Here is a 21,332-nt window from a genome sequence, read left to right as displayed (position 1 = left end):
CACTTGCATTGAGATCTCCTTGGACTTCATATTGGTAGCTCCAGTCGAACAGCTGCCAAATGCCAACTCAATACCTGATATCAGCTCCAGACCTTTTATCTGCTGCATTTGTCTTGAAGTAACGAGGGAATGGATCGCACCTGGTCAATTAACTTCTTGACAGTCAATTGTCCAACTATCTTTGAGCCCCTGAAAATGGAAGTACTTTGCTTAAAATGGCTGTAATTCCTAAATGGTAAATGCCATATTTTGGAACCTCTTAAAATAAAGCTGAAAGTCTACACTTTGATCACATCTTGATTGTTTTATTTTAAATCCATTGTGGTGGTGTATAAAGGCAAAATCACAAAAACTCTGTCATTGTCCAAATACTTTCGGACCTATACTGAAGATATACAGCATACAAGAATAAATATTCATATAGTTGATAGAAACACACCAAATAAACTTTTCCTTTACTTACACTTTTAAGAATCCCTTACAATTTGTGAAAACAAACCTAGAGAACACAAAGAAAACTGAAGATAAGCCTCAAAAACATATTTATAAGTGCGGGTGTGTTAGAGTCACAGTTTTTGTAGTTATCAGAAGAAAAACATTAGAGACATGACATTAAACTCCACTGCACACTGTAAATGATGACTATCAAATAAAAGCTTGGAAAATGACCTTTATTGATAGTGTATAAAAAGAGAACAGTTTATGCGCCTTTCACTAGATGCATCAATATCGCTGTTAATAGGCAATACGAAGTAGAAAGACAATATTACGATGGCTTATTACATCTCACACTGTCAAATAACTGTCACACAGAAGGCCAATAAAAAGAAAATGTGGTTTGTAGTAAATGAGAGAAATGTTCCTAATTGCCTCATTAAAAACACACTGCTTATTTAGTTAATTATTGTCAAACACAAATTTACATGTAAAAGTGCTTCTTTTTTTTTTTTTAAACAAAACACAGGCACTTTGTCAGATTAAATTAATCACATCTGGGGGAACTACAAAAACAAATTCATATAACAGATTGAAATAACAAGAAAAATAAAAAAAAGTAGAAGAGGAGCATAGAAAGGGATTTCTTTGGATCATTACATGCACAGTGTCCTGTTTTTCTTTTTTTTTTTTTTTTTTTTTTTTTTACAGCGGACACCTTGTCGTATTCAAGTAACTCACTCTTGCTTGGGGGGAATAATAAATTAGATATTGTCAACTGCCCTGCAGTCATGATGTGTTCAATGGTGTTACAAAAGGACACAAAGGATGCACTTGAAAATACAGTACAGTTGTGGAAATATGATACATACAAATATGATGAGAAATACTGCCCTGTCTGCATACATTATGAGGATTTACAATCAAATGAAAAAGCAAAGAACACACACCATATGCAACAAAGCTATAACTGGACCACTCCATTTCTAAACTTACAGCTCCTCAACAATTCCTCATTTGCAGGCAACAAACTTGTACAGCTTCTCCCTAGATTTCGCAACGTACCAAAAAGCATCAGCCTGACAAACCTTTTGATAAAACATGATATCAAAACTTTGGAGACACACTACACCTGTGCAACTTGCATTTATTCTTGCATGATCATAACTTGCAATACATGTTCTTCTTTTGATCAACACAACGAGACGCTAACCTGAGAGAGTATGCAGTAAATGAATGATTTAAAATTCATTTCTAAGAGCATGATGGGACCAATAATATGATGGCAAAATGCCCAAAAATGTGCTATTTTCATGCTTTATCAAATCCCATCTTTTCATTTATAACCACTGGACAAAAAGAGAAGATGTGATCAAACACTGTCTCATGGCTGACAGCATGAGAACCTGATTGATTGTATTGTTTCATTATTTTTAGCTGTAGGTGAGCTTAAAGGCGATGAAAATGAGGGGATCTTTTTTTTTTTTTTTTTTTACCTTTTCTAAAAGGCAAAAAAAAAATACGTACCCTATACTGTCTCTGCCACTTGTGGTATATTCAGTAGTTGATATTAGCATCTTTCCTTTATTGCATTTGTTGATATTGTTACAATATTTTTTTTGCTGTCCAGCAACAAAGCACATACTATAGGCTATCTGACGCTGATAAATATTTTTGTGTGTATTATTCTTTGGTGAGAGGAGCATATTTTAGCTGGAAAATCAATCTGATGCTCTTAATGTTGGATCTCAGGGTTTGGGAGGGGGTCGAGCAGGAGGCGGACATGGAGCAGTGGGCGGAGCTCGGGCAGGAGGTGGACCTGGGGCCACGGGGGGTCCTCTGGGGGGTGGACACTGAGGAAGTGGACTTACAGGGGGTGGTGCCTGGCAGTAGTCAGGAGGAGGTGGGGGTGGGCTTTGGGCACAGGATGGGGCCTTTGCTGCCTCCTCTTTCACCCTGGTGAAGTTGATGCATCGGCCCTGAGGGAGAGACGAAAGAGAGAAGCAGAATAAAGAGATTAAATGGTGGCACGTCGCTCTCTCTGGTCCTGCTAATTGGCCATATTCCAACAGTCATGCAATTAGCCCTCCACCTTTTCTAATCGGAGTCTTAGCTGCAGCATCTGCAGATCTGCACTCCCTCTACTCCCTCTTTTTCTCTGTCTTTCCGTCTGGTGCATTTTGGCAGAGGCCCTGTGAAAACCACTAAGGAATTCTGTCTAACTTGTAAAATACGGGTAACAGAAAAAGTTCACATCCCTCATAACCAAATATTTTTCACTAGAATATAGCTAAAAATCCACTTATTTATTATGCTTTCTTCGACTTTCAAGGTAACTGCCTCTATTTCTCTCTGCCGAGTTGTACGTGTACTCCTGCTGCCTGATGTGACTTCTGATCTTGACATGCTTTTATTGCTGTGGTTTCTCTCACCCTCTGGACTGGCCTGATTTATCCTGATGCTTTACTTCAGCTTCATTTCACTTGTGTAACTTGTTACACTCACTGTGGAGGGTTCCACATGGACAGCCAATAGATTCACACTTCGCAAAAACAGTTTACATCCAGGTCTCACCCTTGCTTCAGTGGATAAACTCACCTGGATTGCATAGATTTGTAACTTAGAACTGCTACTGGAATTATAAAGCCTATAATGTTGAGTAATGTTCTATACTGAACACTCAACACACTTAGTATTGTTTTTTCTTTACTACACCTGTATACTGTAATGATTTATAATCTCACTATCTGGTGTCACCCTGAAGAGGATGGGTGTTCCCTTTTGAGTCTGGTTCCTCCCTAGGTTTTCCTCCTCATGGTGTTTCAGGGAGTTTTTCCTCGTCATTGGCACCCCTGACTTATTAGGGATCTAAATCTAAATCTATACCTTGATTTCTGTAAACCTGCTTTGTGACAATGTATATTGGTAAAAGCACTATATACCATACAAAATGAAACTGAATTTAACTCAAACCGCTGCACTTGCAGAGTTGAGGTGTGTGTTTTTTTCTTGATGGCACAAAGACAAATATGTTAGCCCAAAGTGACCTCCTGACATTCCTACAGTTAGACACAGGCCCATAAAGCAGTTTGTTCTTAGCCCAATGATGAAGTGTTATGCGTTTGAAGTGGCTGTTCTGTAAAGACAAAACTGCATATGACCTCATCTCGTATCCTACGCCAGTCTGTGTGTGTGTGTGAGTGTGTGTGTTTGTGTGTGTGTAACTCGAAGCCTCTAATTAAGGTTCTGAAGATCTGCCCACTGCTTTTTACGTCAGAACTGCTGAAAGCTTGTGAAGCTGATCTTGGTGCATAACTGAGACCCTGTGTAGCTGCAAAAGAGAGCTGGAGCAAAGAGTGCAGATGAGAAAAACAGACTGGTGAAAGTTAATGACATGCTACAGGGCTAACACACACGCACACACAAACTGCTGTGGCCTGTGTAACCTACACTCTCAGAAAAAAATAGTACTAAGCTGTGCCTTTCTTTGTCACTTTAATACGTATCTTTCACCTGGAAATGTGCATATAGTGTATCTTTTAAAGTATTTAAAAGCACATAATTAGACCATAAAAGGTACATTACATTCACCTTTCTGGTTTAAAGATACATACTATAAGTACAAACAGTGTATGCTGGAGGGTACCAGCCCAATGACAAGGAAAGGTACAGTTTAGTACCCTTTTGTATACTGCGGTATCGTCCACAGAAACAGGAGTTTCACTCTTACTCTGTGCAAACTCAAAAAGGATCATTGCATGGCAAGCTTGCACGATTACTGTAGTTCATTGTATTTATAGACATGAGTATTAGTAGATCCATGGATCAGTAAAATGGCATCTGGCTTTTTATGATATGGAAATGAGGAAAATTCAAAACGCTTTATAGGAACATTTAATTGCCTAAGGGCAGGCCTTTGTGAATGGTGGAATTTAAGTGTGTTACTACGGCAACTTCTATGGCAACAAAATATATGCTCAAATCTTGCTGTAAAAAACAGGGGGGGTGGGGGGGACGACATTCATCAGCCTGGCCCCATGCAATAAATGATAAATCATCCCCTGAAGGCTTCTGCAAAAAATGATGAAGTAGTATGAGTTTTAAGGGACACAGTAAAATACTTGAGGAAAAGATGCAGTACAAGAACTTGTCCTCTGGGGTTGCGCACTCTCAGAAGGTAACTTGATACAGGAAATGATGCCAGTTTCACTTGTTTTCCATGCTTGGGACAGCAGAAAAGGAGGTCTGTGCATTCTTCTGCCCTCTCGTCATAGACTATTCACTGAGCAGTGCGGAGAGCGATGCCATTCCAGGAAAATGGTCGAAACTGTTCTTTCAGAATAAACTCTCAGTCAAACTTTGTTAAAATTTGAAATAATTTTGACAAGAGCCATTTTCTGTTAATATGATCCATTATACTTGCTAGTAAATTCATTGTAAGCACTAATTCTTTCCAGGAATTTTGGAGAACATTTGCAACAAGGCAATTCCAGTGACAGTGGTTATGGCATAGTTTCTGCAAATAATGCAGGATTTTAAGTAGAATCTTCTAAGAGAACAGCTAACTAAGTGAGGTCAAATTAGAAGTTGTGTTAGATTTTACAATTGCAGGAATGTGTCCTCATTCATTACAAGGTCAGATCTGAAGCTTATCATGAAAGTCAGTGGTCCAAAGTCAAACCATGTGTTTGAAGTGAAGGAATGAGAAAGGCCTTTAAAAATGCAGACTAAATGTCTGGAACTGGTCTACACTGCTGCTTGATTTCACCTTTATGGTCAGTGATTTGAAGCAGGTGGCAGATGATGTATCTTGGCACCTAACAGACTTTGGGGTTGTTGTTATCTGGAGATGATAGATGGATGGGAAGGGGTGAGGGCTAATGTATAGTAGGAGTGGAACAGGATAGGTCTGAGGGAACTTTGTGCCTGAACTGTATCTCCTTTAAGAAGGGAATTAAAGACAATATACCAAGTAAACATGACATGCAAGTTGTGGGTAGTTGGTCCTTCGTACAGTGTCTCTGAATGCTAGTTTCGAGTACTCACGTGATCTCCAGGCTGTGGTCTCATAAGTGAAACTTGGTCATAACCACGGCGAAACAGAGCCCAAATTGCATCCAGTTTACCCTGGACATAAGTAGCAGAGCAGCAGAAAACATTTTACACATTAAATATTACAGGTAATAAATATACACTATATACGACACACCCAAATATATACAAAGAAGACTTAAACTAGATATTTAAGTATTCTTAAGTAATTTAAGTATTGCAATATTTCTTAATGATATATTTTTTAGTTTATAGAGCAGTGTAAGATGACAGGTGCTGAAAGGCAAATGGCAGTTGAGATTCCCTTACCCTAATCGGGGAGTACCACTTCCTATTTTGGGGAGGCTTCTTGTTTCCTTGTTTTTTAGGCTTGGGTTCAAAGGGTTCAAACTCCTGCTCAGGCATTTTCACAACTGCATTTTTGGGTTTCTCCAACTTGGCACCCTCTTCAGTGGACCCCTTCCCACCCCAGCGGACCTAAAACATTAATTGTTGCATAAACACAAATGTCAAGAACAGTTCTTAGAACCTCATATACATTTGAGGAAATATGATCAGGTAATGGAGACAAGGCATAGAGGCCAGCAGCTCCAGCGTCCCCGGTTCGATCCTAAGCTTGGGTTTCTGTCTGTGTGGAGATTCACATGTTCTCCATGTGTCTGTGTGGGTTTCCTCTGGGTTCACCGGTTTCCACACAGTCTTCAAAACCATGCCGGTGGTTGGATTGGCTACACTAAATTGCCCCTTGGTGTGCACAAGTATGTGATTTTGTGTGTGCACGGTGCCCTGTGATTGACTTGTGTCCAATCCAGGGTGTATTCACCATAGATGTGACTGCGACCCTGACCAGGATAAAGTGCTTACTGAAGATCAATGAAGCACTGTCTAAATTACTCCTGGGTGTTGTACAGCATCTCCTGTATTATTTTATTTTCTAATTAGGATCCAATCTGGATGTTGTTCAGACTTCATATGGCTTGTGGAGTCTCTTCTCACAGTCTCTTTGTTTTGGTTCAATTCATGTAACAGTGTTTTGTTTCTTGAATGCAAATGGAAGTTTATATTAATCATGTATTGGTCATAAAGACTTCATGGCCATAAGGACATCAAAATGACCTTTTCAAATCTACACACAGTATATTTTATACTAAGGTGACTTCATTCACCTCCATTCGTTTTATTCCTCCAACTCCCCGTCCCCCATAGTATGAGGCATCTACAGTTGGCCATTTTTTCTTTGGCATACCGTCTTCATCGTCTGACTCCTGACAGAAAAAGACACATTACACAGAAAATGAAGGTAAAGAAATTTCAGTGTTCAAAACAAAACCTCAAGAGTGGAGCATCCTAGCAAGTCTGTCACAGCTGTATTGTATATATTAGTATTGAGTAGACATGTGATGTTGCAATGTTTTCTGTCACACTCCATAGCTAACACACTCTATAGATGGGAGATGGACATGGGAATTGTTATTAGGAGACACTTAACCACTTTAAAACTCATAACAGTGAGTCATAACATCCTCTTATGCTTATTTTGAAAATTAATGTTATTTGGAAAGGATATGTTATGACTCACTGTTATGAGTTTTAAAGTCAGACAATATTTGGTTTTATTTTGGTTTTGGTGTCAGACAGTAGAAAAAAACGGTCACCATTAGTGTCTTTAAATAGAAGATAAAGTGCAAAACTTCTATTCCCACAGGATATGATGGGATCTTTACCAATATGTCAGTTTGGATGGGATGTATATTTGGATTATATATGTATATTACTTGGGATTTTTACTGGTCATTTTTGCTTCATGGGTTATATAGCAATTTTAAAGATGTTAAGGGGAAAAACTACTTACTGGCTGTGGGGGTGGAGGTGGAGGGGGCTCTTTGATAACCTGTAGACAAATTATAGATAAAAAAAAATTAACAATTTCAAACAACAGCCAATATAAAAAAATCCCAGTAATATTCTGCTATTATCCTATTACACAGCATCATTCCACAGGGCAGGCAACATACATCCCAGAGGTTACCCACAGAGATCCACTACAGCCACAGAATCAAGACCTCTGACTGTTTTTTTTCTTCTTTGTTTCCACTTGAAATTAGCCATAAAGTTCTTTTATTAAGGTCTTGGAGGCCACGAGAGAAGGCAGACAAGAAAGAACTTCAATTTAAAGAAGTCAATGAGGTGTAGACTTACTACTGTGCAGCACAGGGGCCAGAACCACCACATGAACAACAGAGCCAACAACAGGAACAGGACCAGCAGGGTAATCAGAAGAATAGTACCATCAAACTGCCAGAGATAGTGGGAGAGAAAAAAAGAGAAGTGTATTCTCAGTAATGTACCTCATTCCAATGCAATGCCATTGCTTTTCTAATTTAAATAATGACTGGCAAACCATCTGTTTAGGCCTCTACTGACTTACAATTAAGAGCAAGGCATAATGAAAGCAGTTAGGGGTTAGTGGAAAAACATGCCCCAACTTAAACCTAGTAAGACAGTGAACGTGATGTTTCTCCTTTGTGGGTAAGAGCCTGCTACCTCTCAAATTCAGCTCAAAGATCTGTAGGAGATTTTGGGCTAGTTAATCTCTAGAGTCCCTGTGGTTTGGCTGTAGAAGGAGCAAAGAGGGGAAAAAAAGAACTCACTGTGAGGGAAAGAGACCCCTCTGGCAAAATTTAAAGAGAAGAGGAGGGTCTGAAAGCAAAGAGAGAAAAGAGCAAAATAGAAAAGTGGAAAATGGATAAAGAAAACTAATTATGTTAGATTTGCCAAATATTCTTTTAATGCATATTTGACTAATTGCTTTACTGTATTACAAATCTGTCACCATGCACTTTAAAAAACATCAGTCAGCAATACATACACAACCAGTGACTCTTTTGTGGTTACAGCGATTGTGATTGTGTGTGTGTGTACTTACACACTCAGTTGTGGTTATGTGTACTGAGCTGGTGATGAACGACAGACCTTCGTTCATGCTTACTTGCAGATATACCACCCTGATGCAGATGGAAAACACACTATTGGTTTGGAAAATGTTCACATAACAACGTAATAACACAAACTCACAGGACCCATCAGGTGATTTGTATTCTTTACTCTTGTAACTACACACTTTTAATATCATTTTCACTGTAGTTACTTAATATTTCACAGTATTTCGTATTCAAAGTAATGCACTTTAAGGTGAATACCTGAACAATGAACTGAGAGTTTACGGGGTTAAAACAGCAAAGCACACTCAAACGCAAAGGAGCTAGAGAAGCATATGACTGCAGAATAAGGAGGGCTGATAAAAGTGACCCCTTTCAAATGAAGTCTCTGACATATAAGTCATTATATGACTGATTGTCCAAGTTGTCCAACTACAACAAACATTTTATGTGCATTCTGTAAAATAATGTGCATTTGTCAGAATATATAGCTCAAAGAAGATTATTCTACAGCAAAAAGCTTTGTTCTTCTGATATACATGCATACATTTGCATTTATTCAAATATATTTCAATTTCATATACAGTTTTGACTGGAATTATACTGATGTAAAAAGTAAATAGTAAATGAGGAGTAAATACAGCATGTCCACTTGGTAGGGCTCAGACATTTCAACTCTATTTAAACTAGCAGTAACAATAATAATCAGATTTATCCATAATGATAATAAGCAAGCAGCATGTTTTTAGTATGTTTAGGAGGACAGGACGTACCAAAAGAAATTTGGTAAATGTCAAATAAACAGCAATGCCAAAGAGGAAGTGACCTGACATCTGTTAAATCAGTAAGATAAAAGCAAGAAACTGTGTGAAAAAGAGAGAGGAAAAAATAGAGAGAGAGGGAGGAAGAGAGAGAGGGAGGGAGAGAGGGGTGGAGAGAGAGAGAAACCGAGATAGAGACAGACAGAGAGAGACATAAGGTACCATTTTTATTTTCAAGCATGTTTGTATGGAAATAAAAAGACAGAGGGCACAGGCACAAACAGTCAAAATGCTGCCTATTGTCTAAAGAGGCAATTTATGGTCTAAAATAAATGATATCTGTGTGAGTAGGACAGGCCTGGTAGCGGCGCTAACGGTAGTCAAGAGAAGAAAGCCAAGATGGATGATAAATGAAAGAGCCATTGTGGTTTGGAGTAAAATAATGAAAGGGGGTCAGAGAGTTTGTGGAAACCAAACATGCAATTAGTTAGCTGCAGGTCGATTATAAGAAAAAACAGGACAATGGTGACAGACATTAATGAAGGATAGAGGATATAAGGTTTAAATGTTGGCGTCCGAAAGCTTTAAGAAAACAAGGATTGCAAAACAAAGTACATAAATTATAAGCAAAAGCTTCGGTTTATGTAAGAGGCTGAGGAGTAGGAGGAACTGGAATGTGACCTCTGGCAGGCATCAGAAGTGTGTACTAATGTGAGACAGGCTTCTACTTCCTTCTCTCAAATGGGGCCACTTACTTTCCGACCTCGTTTATACTTGGTGCTGGACACAGCATGTATGTGTCTTCTATATCAGCAGGCCGCACATCTAATGAGACAAAGCAAAAATAATTACTGAGATCACACAAAAAGACTTGAACACACATTAGCATCATTAAATTAATCACAGGATGACAAGATGAACTGTATGGCAACGTAACAGAAGTTTTGAAAAAAAGACTCACTTAAGGTGACGGTATCGTTGATTTTGAAGCTGCACAACACCTGGTCTATTTTTCTGGCATGCAAAAAGCCGTTTCCTCGAACCACCACTTGGAACGACTCTAAAACGTTAATTCACCTCTGTTATGACAATGCTCACCTTTCAAACATCAGTGCATTATATAGATCCAAATTCAGACAGTTTCATGATTTTACCAATCCACACTGAGCTTCATGTTAAAACAATCAGCACTTGAATACGGCAAGGCTTAAACCACAATGATGTAATGTTCCTCTTGAGGAAATGCTTCTTCCAGTTTTTCTCCTCACATATTTTATACATATATACATATGTATGTATATATATACAGACACACGCATACATATACACACACATATATATACACACACTAAATTCCCACTGAATCATTCACTGATGAAAGTCATGAATTTCAATAATGTGTGTGGTTATTCTGAGGCACCTAAAGTATTCCACTGTCAATGTATTGTAAATCTTCACACTGTACATGCACTTTTTCTTCACTGTTGCCAATATCACTATGGTAGGTCTATTGGGAGTCATTATGTTAACTATCATTTACTGCACAGCAGAGAATATGAGTCGAAACTGAAAAAATCTTATGGGAGAAAGACCAATAATGTAGAACTGTAATGAAAAATGCCTTTCCCTCTGGTGCAGGAAGCACGGTTCTTAGCAAACAAGAAAAGGAAAGCAAATGTGCATTTACTAAGACATTTGCCTTATTGCCCCTACCTCCTGCACATACACTGGATGGCTCAACTGCCAAGATCTCAATACAGGATTTCCTGATGATCTGTTAAAAAGAATGTAAAGGTTTGAAAAGTGATAATGGCTTAATACAAAAATCTGACTGAACCAACTGCAAAACTGAACCAGAACTCTATTAAAATGGAATGATATCAATGTCATATTGAGAATGCCTGTGGTTGTATTAGATGTCTGTTGCTTTCATTTCATCTGTCTTTTATTAAGTAAGAGCCTTTGTTTACCGAGTCAATCACGCCTCTAAGCGCTTGGAATCCTCCTGTCACAGGAAACACGTGCTCAATGGTGTCAGCTATGGTAGCGAGCTACAATAAGACAAAAACACAGATTTATTTCTGTGTTGTTTAAGTGTCCTGTTGGTTCCTTAGAGCATGTTGTGTACAAAGCAGGAGAAGACATTAAAAACAGTAGACATGGCGTAGTGAAAAAGCTTACTGACAGTTCACCCTGTGTGCAAAAAAACATTTTTCACCTGCGTCTCATTGAAATCTTTCACTCCGACACAATACACAATGGCACCCAATGCTCTGGCTCTGGCAGCCTGTGACAAGAAAAACAACAACAGAGTGTTCAATCGTTTTTTTCAACCCTCACAGCAACATTCCAATGAATTTAAAAAGCACAAATAAAAATGTTACGTAAAATCTAGCCAGTGTTTTTACCTCCTGTTGTGCTTCTATAAGCGGCTGCTCATTGAGTTCCCCATCCGTTAATGCAATAATCACACTTGCTTTGCCTGAAAAAATGAAACAGTGATATTAATCTTATTTATTAGAGCTGAATCTGGGATTCTAGGATCAATAACTGAGTTGTTAAGCTTCACAGGGGTATTTAGAACGACTCACCAAAATTCTCCTGATAAATTTGTTCATTTGCCTGTGAAAGATGACAGCATGATTAACACAAAAAAAAAACTACACTGAAAAGGAAGTTTTAAGGAATAAAACACAATGGGGCATGTTGTTATAGGTAAATAATCAACAGTGGAGTGGAGTGATGTGGCCCAGCATGAAGTGTAGTCATTGATGCTGCCCTAAGGTTAATTAAGTTCCTATAACAGCAGGCCTGGTAGGCTTTAATTCCTCTTACACCAGCCATTGTCAATGACTCCATTTTTTTATTAATTAACTAAAGGATACTTTTTATCCATTTACAGCATTTAAACAAGTTGGTTCCTGTTATCATTTATGTTGTAGCACTGAAACCTTTTTTTTTTTGTTTGTTTCTGCTGTGGTAGAAACCTTACTGACTGCTACTAAGTGCTGGTACTGGAGACTCCTTCCATATCGGTTAAATAAACATCTCCTTACAGAAAGCTTCACCATATCTACGATTAGATTTATGTGGAGTGTCTACCATGCAAATCACTGTTAATCAGCCGTTACTACAAAAAAATTTAAATATTATAATGAGTGCATTAAAATAATTCTGTAATCTGCCTTATAGCCAGAGCTACTGCCAGAGCTGGTGTTATAGAAAATAAATCAACACCTTCTGACCGGTGTGAATAGAGAATTCAACAACGCTATGGTATAAACCGTATTACTGTATTACAGAGTGTTAACAGAATTAACAAGTAACCTTTTGCAGGCCAAGGTGCATGAATGTGTCTCCTCCTGGGATTTCCCTTCTGAGGACATTCAGGCCTTTGGTTATTTGCTCCCTTGGAGAAAAAAAAACATGAACAAGAGAACATCATCTTGCTGCTGCACCATTCAATGTGATCTTAATATCTATAATTACTTAGACTTCATAAACTACATGGAGCTTAGGTTTTATTGCAATCATTCAAATCTAGTTAAAAGCTTTAAAAAAAAAAAAAACAACAAAAATTTGCATTGTTGTAATAAATTTTAATCAAATAACAGAAATCACACACACAGTGTGTAGTGATCACACGTAAGTATACATAACACATGACTTACATTACACATAACTATACATAAATACCTGAAGACTGGGCTCCTCTGACAGCACTTAAGTGTGGATACAGAAATATGTTCAGCAATGTCCCTCTTATTTATGGCTATCTATGATTTATTATATTTATATCTTTTGCCACACTCACTGATACAAGACCTTGCACTTTTATTGATTATTTTTGTTATTGCAAGTTAGCCTTCTATGACTTGCATGATTTGTATCATTTGTAGTTTAACTAACCAGTCTATGAGTAGTATTTGCACTCCTGAGTAACAGTACTTTACCCTACTCTGTGTTTTGCCAAAAACTATCCACTGCCTGGTTACTGATGGATCAGTTGATGGAAATGTAGTCTCACAGTACTTAACTTAAAAAACAGATGAAGAACCCCATGGGTCAGATTTTAGCTTCTTATACACTACACTTGTACTGCTCTCTTACTGCATCAACACCACAAATTTGTTGTAACAAATTCATTGTTACTGAATCAGACCAGCCATACCTGTTTTCTGTCAGTCTCATGATTGTGTTTCCTCTGGATGAAAACACGATGAAGGACATTCGAAGCAAGGGGCTATGATGCAAAAGAAAGGCATTAATATTTATAACTAATACGACTTTCACTTTTCTTTCTACATACTACAAAGGCTGTAAAATCCCAACACCACACGCCAGCATTGACAAAAACAGTCAAAGGAATTTGCATGTACCTGATAAATTTCTCAGCCAAACTCTCAACAAAAGAGTAGATCTCATGCCAGTGGTGTTTGACACTTCCTGACCTAAGGAGAAAAGGGGTCAAAACAGTCATCAATCTGTGTACGGGTGGGATGCCTGTTCACACTCTCCAGACTGGACAGTCCAATTCATTACTACCTGTCTCTCTTTTAACAGTATAACAGTTTTAAATCCTACAGGATGTGTTTTTTTATGTTAACAAATGAAAAAAGGAAAAAGGAGCAGCTTCTCCTAGACTGGGCCCCTCTCATTTTGCCCCTCTCTGTGCTCTGACTCCAGACAAGGCAGTAAAATCCTTGTGAAGGTTGAACATTTCCTGTCCCTGCACACTGAGAGAGGCACGGGTGATTCATTATTGACACATGGGAAGTGATCTAATTGACTCTTGAAATCTGTTCCAACTTTCTGAGTCAGTCAACTTTAGGGGCCCTTCATCTCCAAAAACACTCAAAAACGGTTCTTAATTTAGCTGATGTAACACAGTCTAGTCTGAGTGCCAGACATTAAACACAGCTCCTAGTCTCCCTGTCTTACAGCTAAAGGTACTCTTGTAGAAAATATAACCTTATGGATGACAAGTTAGTAGTCCAGGGAAATGTTTTAGCTCCAAATATCATGCACAGTTTGTTTGTATTAGCTACCCCCGCCACCAAAAAGCTTGCTAATGAATTTGTTTCAACTTGAAAGACAGTAATTAAAGACACAGAATGACTCACCGAATGAAAACTGGGAGCGTGGTTTTCCAACAGAGTCGACAAAAAGACAAGCCAACACAGAACATAACAAGCAAAACAAAGTAAAACCCAAAGAAGGGCAAATGCAACCATGGATGTGAGGGTCAGATGGAGGACTTGTCGCCATTTTCAACTTTAGGTTTCCTAACCTCACAATGGAGCCTGTTTATCTTGGAAGGACAAGCTTTTCTGAGGTACCGACAATCCTAGGATTGGTGCCTAGCTAGCAGTTTTCTCACCTGTCCAAACAGTGATTGGGGAGGAAGTGGCCATTTTCATGTGAGATCTTTGATGAAATATTTTGTGGCACTCCTGCTTTGATCTAATTTTAATTGACTGTATGGGCTGTATAAGATTCAAAGGCTCAGATTTCTAACAGCACATATTTTTTGAAGAAGACTGTGAGCAACAGCAGTATGATGTTTAAGGTTAAATAATATGTGGTGTCAGATTCAGTAGCCTGCTTGATATTTCCCACATACAGTAGATGTGCATATATCAGAACAAGACTTAGTATTATAGACAAGGTAGGAAAAGACAATTGATTTGTACGCAGATAAAGTACAATCAGAAAATTGTGTAGCTGAACTGGCCTGAGAATGATTGTGTTTAATCACGTTTCTGACTTTTACGGTCACTCAATATCAGTGAATGATTTGGCTTGATGCAGCTTGGTTTCTCAAGACAACTGATGCTCCAAAATATACAAGTAGCTGACTCAACAGAGCTAATTATTAGTCTTACCCAGCTTGACACAGTTTTATGCCCTATATGACCAAAAACCATCACAGAGATACTGGCATGCGTTTGGAAAGAATACTCAAATAATTGTGTACTAATATAAGAGGACAGGTAGAGAACTGCATAGTGTGATTCAACCTTAAAAAAATCTTACAAAATGTATGCAACCAGTTCCTTATCTGAAAAGAGAACTTTCCTCATGGATATCTTGCTTTCTAACTCAGTTTCGGGCAAAACTCCAAGACAACACACAGAGGAATGGAGAATGAGAGGAATGGAGAATGAGTAGTTATGCTTTGTGCAGAGTCAGCAGTACTCTAATCCAGATCATCCCTTCTTCAGGCCCCATAATGGCTAGAGATCTGCTTATGATAACTTGCTCCTGACACTGTAGCAGAACTACAATCTCACTTAAGCCAAGGTAATGTCAAGAATCTCCTTAAGTCAGTGTCTATTAACCCCCTTGAATTATCATGTCTCATAATGATGTGATGAATAGGAGCACTGAAAGGAAAGAACTAGCTATAAGAACAGTAGGACAATAGCGAAACATTCACCCATCATTTTAAACAATTCCAACACAACAGCATTATACTAGTGAAGTGACTTGTGGCCAAGTATGGTGACCCATACTAGGAATTTGTGCTCTGCATTTAACCCATCCAAGTGCACACACACAGTAGTGAACACAAACACACACACCGTGAACACACACCCGGAGCAGTGGGCAGCCTTTTTTTGCTGCGGCGCCCGGGGAGCAGTTGGGGGTTCGGTGCCTTGCTCAAGGGTCTCACCTCAGTCGTGGTATTGAAGGTGGGAGAGAGCGCTGGTCATTCACTCCCCCCACCTACAATCCCTGCCGGACCTGAGACTCAAACCCACAACCTTCAGGTTCACCTTCGGGTTGCAAGTCCGAGTCGCTAACCATTAGGCCACGACTGCCCCCAATACTGAACCTCTTCCTAAAATAAATAAAACAAGTTCTTTTCAAACATGGTCTCGTGCTGAATGACAGGAAAAGTTAGCCCTTGTAGCATTTCTTGTGATTTCATTCAGATGAATCCCAGCTTAATTTCTCTTGCCCATGGTATCGGGGAACTGGGAATCATGATTTGTAACTTGTCAATTACCAACCACTTTCAGCCCCCGGCCTTGGAATCTACTGCACATTGTACCATTTTATTTCTCGTTCTATTCATGCTCCATTCTGAACCTGGACTGTTTTCAGGCCCAAGCCCAGCTTAAACCACTGTGTTAACTTCTCCTGCTGCTATTCAGTTTACATACTAAGGAACTGCAATAGTGTGGTAATATTTAACCAGGCATTAATGTCTCCATAACATCATAGCTATGGCTCTTCGTGCCGAATCCAGGCCCATCATCTGGATCTCAAGGTGTCCTAGAAAAACATTGTGTCAGGAGTGGATTTACACGTTGCAGCTGTTGTGAACCACTGTCGTGAACTGCATGACGCAATGCTCTGGCTAGTTGAAAGTAAAGAATGTTTGGTTGAAAAACAGCAGGACCTAACTATTTTTGAAGTCTGCTGTGGGGACACACATGAAAGGGACGTTTGCTAAATGTAATAGCATTGTTACAGAATTACATTATTAAAAACAAAAATGACTGGGATTCCTAAAACCTCTACATAATGGGAGCTTCTAACAGACCCTGTCAACCCAGAACAGTGATATTAGCAACATGACACAACCTGGAATGAACCCTAATTACTGACCTAAAATCACATGTGAATGGTTCAAATAAACTGTAATGTATAATATTGTAGTGGTTGCTATTGCGAGCAATATAACTACCCAGAAAATAACTGCACTGTGATATATCATATTACTATCATAATGCGAATGTTAGCTGTCTTAAGGGATCTGCCTTTTGTATTAATTAGATGTAGCGTGATACTTAATATCAGTATTTCTTAGTAGTATTTTATGCTCATCAAATATAGTCAGCTATTGCTTACTTGTGTTATTATAGTATTAGTTGGTAATCAGAGGCACAACTGCAACAGCGCACTACAAATTTAGTTGGTGTCTGAGTAATGTGGTTACAGCATATCTATTAAGATAATGTGTCTGTTGATTTGATTCTGATTTGGTCCTAGGCAGACATTATACATGTATGTCTAATTAAATATTGCAGGCTGTGGTGATGTGTTTGCATAGTAGTAACAACATTTCTGGTGCCACATGTATTGTGAGCAATAACTCAGGGTCCAAGCATACAAGCACTATAAAGACTGCTCCACTGCTCAGGAAACCATCTTTACATCTCATCATGTTTTGTTTTGCACAAATTCCTTTGCCTATACTGACCACAATGGATTCCAGCACCAAGTACCTCTTCCTGGGAAGTTTTTTGAGCAAATGTATTTATCTGCACATGACTCATAGATCATTTACAATGAACTTAGTTTTTCCTAATAATCCTTGAGTCATTCAGCGTTCAATGTATGTAAAAACATCCATGATGCCAGATTGAATTGTCAGCCATTTTGAATTTGAATAAAAACAAAATGTCTTCTACAAATTTATCTGACCTTCAGGAAACTTGGCAAAGTTGATATTCAATGTATTAATGCTTGAAAAAAAGGATATTCAATTGATTTTTATTTCTGAAAGTGTTTGCTTGTAAGACCTTATCAAAATCAACAGTGAAGACACCAAACAAAAAGTGAACAGCTGTTCCTCCTGAATGCCTAGATAGTTTATGATGAAGCCTGATTTAGTAAATAATTTTGAGGAAGCGTATTATTAAATAGAGAGCTGAATAGATATTGTTTGCAAATTAGTGTTTTGGGCCCCATGATCACTGCTTGTGGCAATATTCTATTTTTGTACCATTGTTCCTTCTATGTTGTGTTTTCTCTAAATATTACTCATTATACTCATAATTTTGCAGAACTCTTGTTCTATGTTTTATTTTGGGATCATTAATTTATCCATTCATCTTCAGTAACTACTTTATAGTGGTTAGGGTCGAGATGGATCCAGAGCCTATCCTAGGAACACAGGGCATGAGGCAGGAATACACCCTGGAAGGGAAGCCATTCCATCACAGGGCAACAAACACACACATTCACACACTCATTTACACCTAGGGACAATTAAGAGTCACCAATCCTCCAACTATTTTGGGATCTTCAGCAATCCAGGGTTAAGAACAGAACATACTAATCATTACTTGGTACTAGTAGAAGTTATCTGTTTTTCCCCTTTGATGCTTTGGGATCAACACAATAATAATGATTCTAAGGAGTAAATAATACATAATAAGTTGAGAATTACACACACACACACACGCACACAAGATAGAATGCAGTTTCATGAGCCTGCAGTTGTGTGTATGCAAACCTACTGGGTTTACTAAGTATCACTTTTTCCAAAACCTTGTAAAAGCATTCAAATTCTTTAGCTATTTCTGCCCTCATGAGGACTGCTATTCAGAACACAACCTTGACTGACCCAAGATCTGCAGTGTCTGAAACAACACACTTCAATTTTCTTCTTAATTGCATTGTATGTGTGTATGAATGAAAGTAATACTTCCATTCATACAGAGCATTTACAAGCTAATATAATGGATTTGGAAAATTTTATTTTTATTATCTGATGCACTGAAGGTCAAGTGGCAGTTCCACAACCCTACATTTTGATCTTCACCTATATGACCTAGAAACTGCATTGCATGAATTAATTAAGCATCAGGTGATGAAGAAGCTATGCATGCATCTACTAGAACAAATCATGCTTTTCACTAGAAAACCATGAATAAGCAAACAACGCTTAAATAAAACTAAATACACCCATCTCAACTGTTTTAAAGAAGTAAGAAATCCAGTTGGGTGTCTTTTTTTACCCTAAGGATGAATGCTGAGTTGATGAGTTTGGACACCACAGACATTTCCCATGTGGTGTTGGAATCTGCGCCAAAAAGTAGGCCATTATTACTTAAAGGCCCTGGCTGACTCAAACATCATGTAAAACAAGATCCTGAGAAGCATATGAGAGAATGAGAAACAACATCACTGGACTAGATAGCTTCGAAGTTTCCTTTCTGGACTTTGTGAGTTCAAGGGGAAAAACAAAAAAACTCACAAGTAGCTTGTGATTGTCTGAACTGCTTATTCAGCACAAGTTATCAAACACATCCCAGCCGTCTGTGCGATTACACAAAAACACAGGCATGGATCGGACAGAGTGCCTAGATCAGATGTTTTTATACAGGCAATAGGTTACGCATATTTAAAAGAAAGAAAGAAAGAAAAAAAGAAAGAAAGACTGATGCATTCTGCGGCAATATTTCTTGTTCTAGTTAAACATTAAATACTGGTAAATAATGTTGGAAAAAATGAAAAAAATGAACATAGTGAAGATCCGAGACAATGTAGAACAGTTAAATAGTTTTGATGTCATCATTAGGCTATATGGACACACACACACTCACACACACACACACACACAAAGAAACAGGCAATATGGAGCACCATTAGAGGTAAAGTGATGAGTAACAGTGCTTTAGACAAAGAAACAAAGCTCTACAAAGTGTCAGATGCTCAAAGACTCAACAGGCACTTACTTGTCAAGGACAAAGTACAAGTCGAAGGCACCTTGACAAGACCTCTCCTGGTCCTCCTCCTGCCCCTCTGCCCCACCACTGCCGAGGAAAAACAAGATCCCAAAAACAAACAGCGCGAGACCCGCATTCTTCAAAGAGCTCGCCATCCTTAGCTTTAGTCGCGCAAAAACAATCGCTCCTCAGCAAAACAAGCCGATTTTACATTATCCTCGGTATTCTCGTGAAAAAAGGAAAAACCCGGGACGTGGTGAGGAAAAAAGATGAAACACAAAGAACCCTGAGGGATGTTGAGTCCGTCTTTTCCTCTCATTAGAGGATGAACGAGATTCCCCAGAAGTTCACAGATGTAGCGCTCCTCCTTTGACTGAAACGTCGACGGCTGTGGTGAGAAAACGTTAGCGCCTTACTGGCACTGTAATGCTGAGAAACTCACAGAGAAAATACCAAAAAAGGGCAGCTTAAAAAATCTCCCACTGTGTGTTTAAGTCAAATAAAGTGGGTTTAGAGCTCAAAGGAAACGCTTTCTTTACGCGACGTTGACGCTAACGATGCTAACGCGAAGCAAAGACGTGTAACTCTCTCAACAAAATGAGTGCAGAGGCAAGGTCTTGCAGAAAGAAAGAGACCTGGTGTCATATTTCGACCCTTGCAGAAAAAATGGCCTGCCACTTTTCAGGATTTTTCATCATTTCTTTCAGCATCAACGCCACCACCAGTCAGACTGATAACTCATGATTTAGTAGTCTAGTTTTAAAGCAGTTTGCCAGTGCCCAGGTTTTGAACATATCATTTATCCAAAGCCATTTTCTTCAACAGACTGTTCATAATAGTTCCTTTGAAAAGGATTTCTGAAGCTTTTTACAACCAGGAAACCCTTTAACTGGAAATAAAATCCACATACCCCCTCATCACACATCTATTTTAAGGACATAAGCCTGTTTGAATGGCAATTTTTAATAAAGTGTTTCTTATTGAGCTATTTTGTGGCCACAAAATACTTAGCTTGTGGCAGTTATTGTATTTTAAAATGGTTGAGACACAGAAATCAATTGGATCACATCATTCTGGTTCACAGAAACATAAGCACAGAGAAGAACGATAACAGTCTTCACTTTCCTTCAGGGTGGGAATGACACATAAAAACGTACTGGAGTTGTGCTGTGGCCATACAGCACTTTAAGTCCAAGTTTACATTATTCATAGACACCTTGCTTTTAAGTTATTGTGATTTGGATTAAACCCATTGAATTTAAGTGACAAGACATACAGGCTAATAAATATCAAAACTCAATAGTAAATATAACTTTTAATTGTGCGTTGTGATTTCCCCCACTGTAACAAAATAAACAAAAAAGACCCCTTGGCTATGTTTCACAAAACACTGGCTTAGACAGGTATTAATTATTAAAATGTCAAGCCTTTAGTATTATATGATTGTCATATAGAGACAAGACCACAAAGGCCTCTGCCATATGTGAAAAATAATGATCAAGATTTTGTTTTCATTGAAAAATCATGATTACTGATTATCTCCCCCAAGAGAATTTCCATGATGTCTTTCCCAAAGCTCTGCCTACATTAACCTCTTACACTTAATAATTTAGGCTCATTGATGATTGTTGTCAGAAAGAAAAAAAATAAAAATTTAACTAATATAACTGTTGATGGGC

At 38.4% G+C, this 21,332-nt stretch overlaps 1 protein-coding gene across 1 annotated transcript; it reads right to left on the bottom strand.

The window, feature by feature from the left end:
• Positions 1 to 650: 650 nt before the first annotated feature.
• On the bottom strand, positions 651 to 20,477 carry antxr1c (ANTXR cell adhesion molecule 1c). The gene is made up of 18 exons (XM_026915253.3): positions 19,663 to 20,477; positions 13,567 to 13,638; positions 13,359 to 13,430; positions 12,515 to 12,596; positions 11,779 to 11,809; positions 11,596 to 11,669; positions 11,406 to 11,474; positions 11,158 to 11,238; positions 10,901 to 10,961; positions 10,149 to 10,247; positions 9,943 to 10,012; positions 8,414 to 8,492; positions 7,687 to 7,782; positions 7,340 to 7,378; positions 6,654 to 6,752; positions 5,797 to 5,964; positions 5,482 to 5,562; positions 651 to 2,414 (listed from the first exon to the last, which is right to left on the bottom strand). Exons 1-18 carry the CDS (start codon positions 19,806 to 19,808, stop codon positions 2,184 to 2,186), a joined length of 1,650 nt encoding a protein of 549 aa, XP_026771054.1. The 5' UTR covers positions 19,809 to 20,477; the 3' UTR covers positions 651 to 2,183.
• Between the last annotated feature and the right edge of the window lie 855 nt (positions 20,478 to 21,332).

The sequence above is a fragment of the Pangasianodon hypophthalmus genome, chromosome 12 (genome assembly GCF_027358585.1).
Source record: "Pangasianodon hypophthalmus isolate fPanHyp1 chromosome 12, fPanHyp1.pri, whole genome shotgun sequence".
NCBI lineage: Eukaryota > Metazoa > Chordata > Actinopteri > Siluriformes > Pangasiidae > Pangasianodon > Pangasianodon hypophthalmus.
The sequence above is the reverse complement of the archived record's forward strand: the minus strand, read 5'-3'. Positions and strand labels throughout refer to the sequence as shown.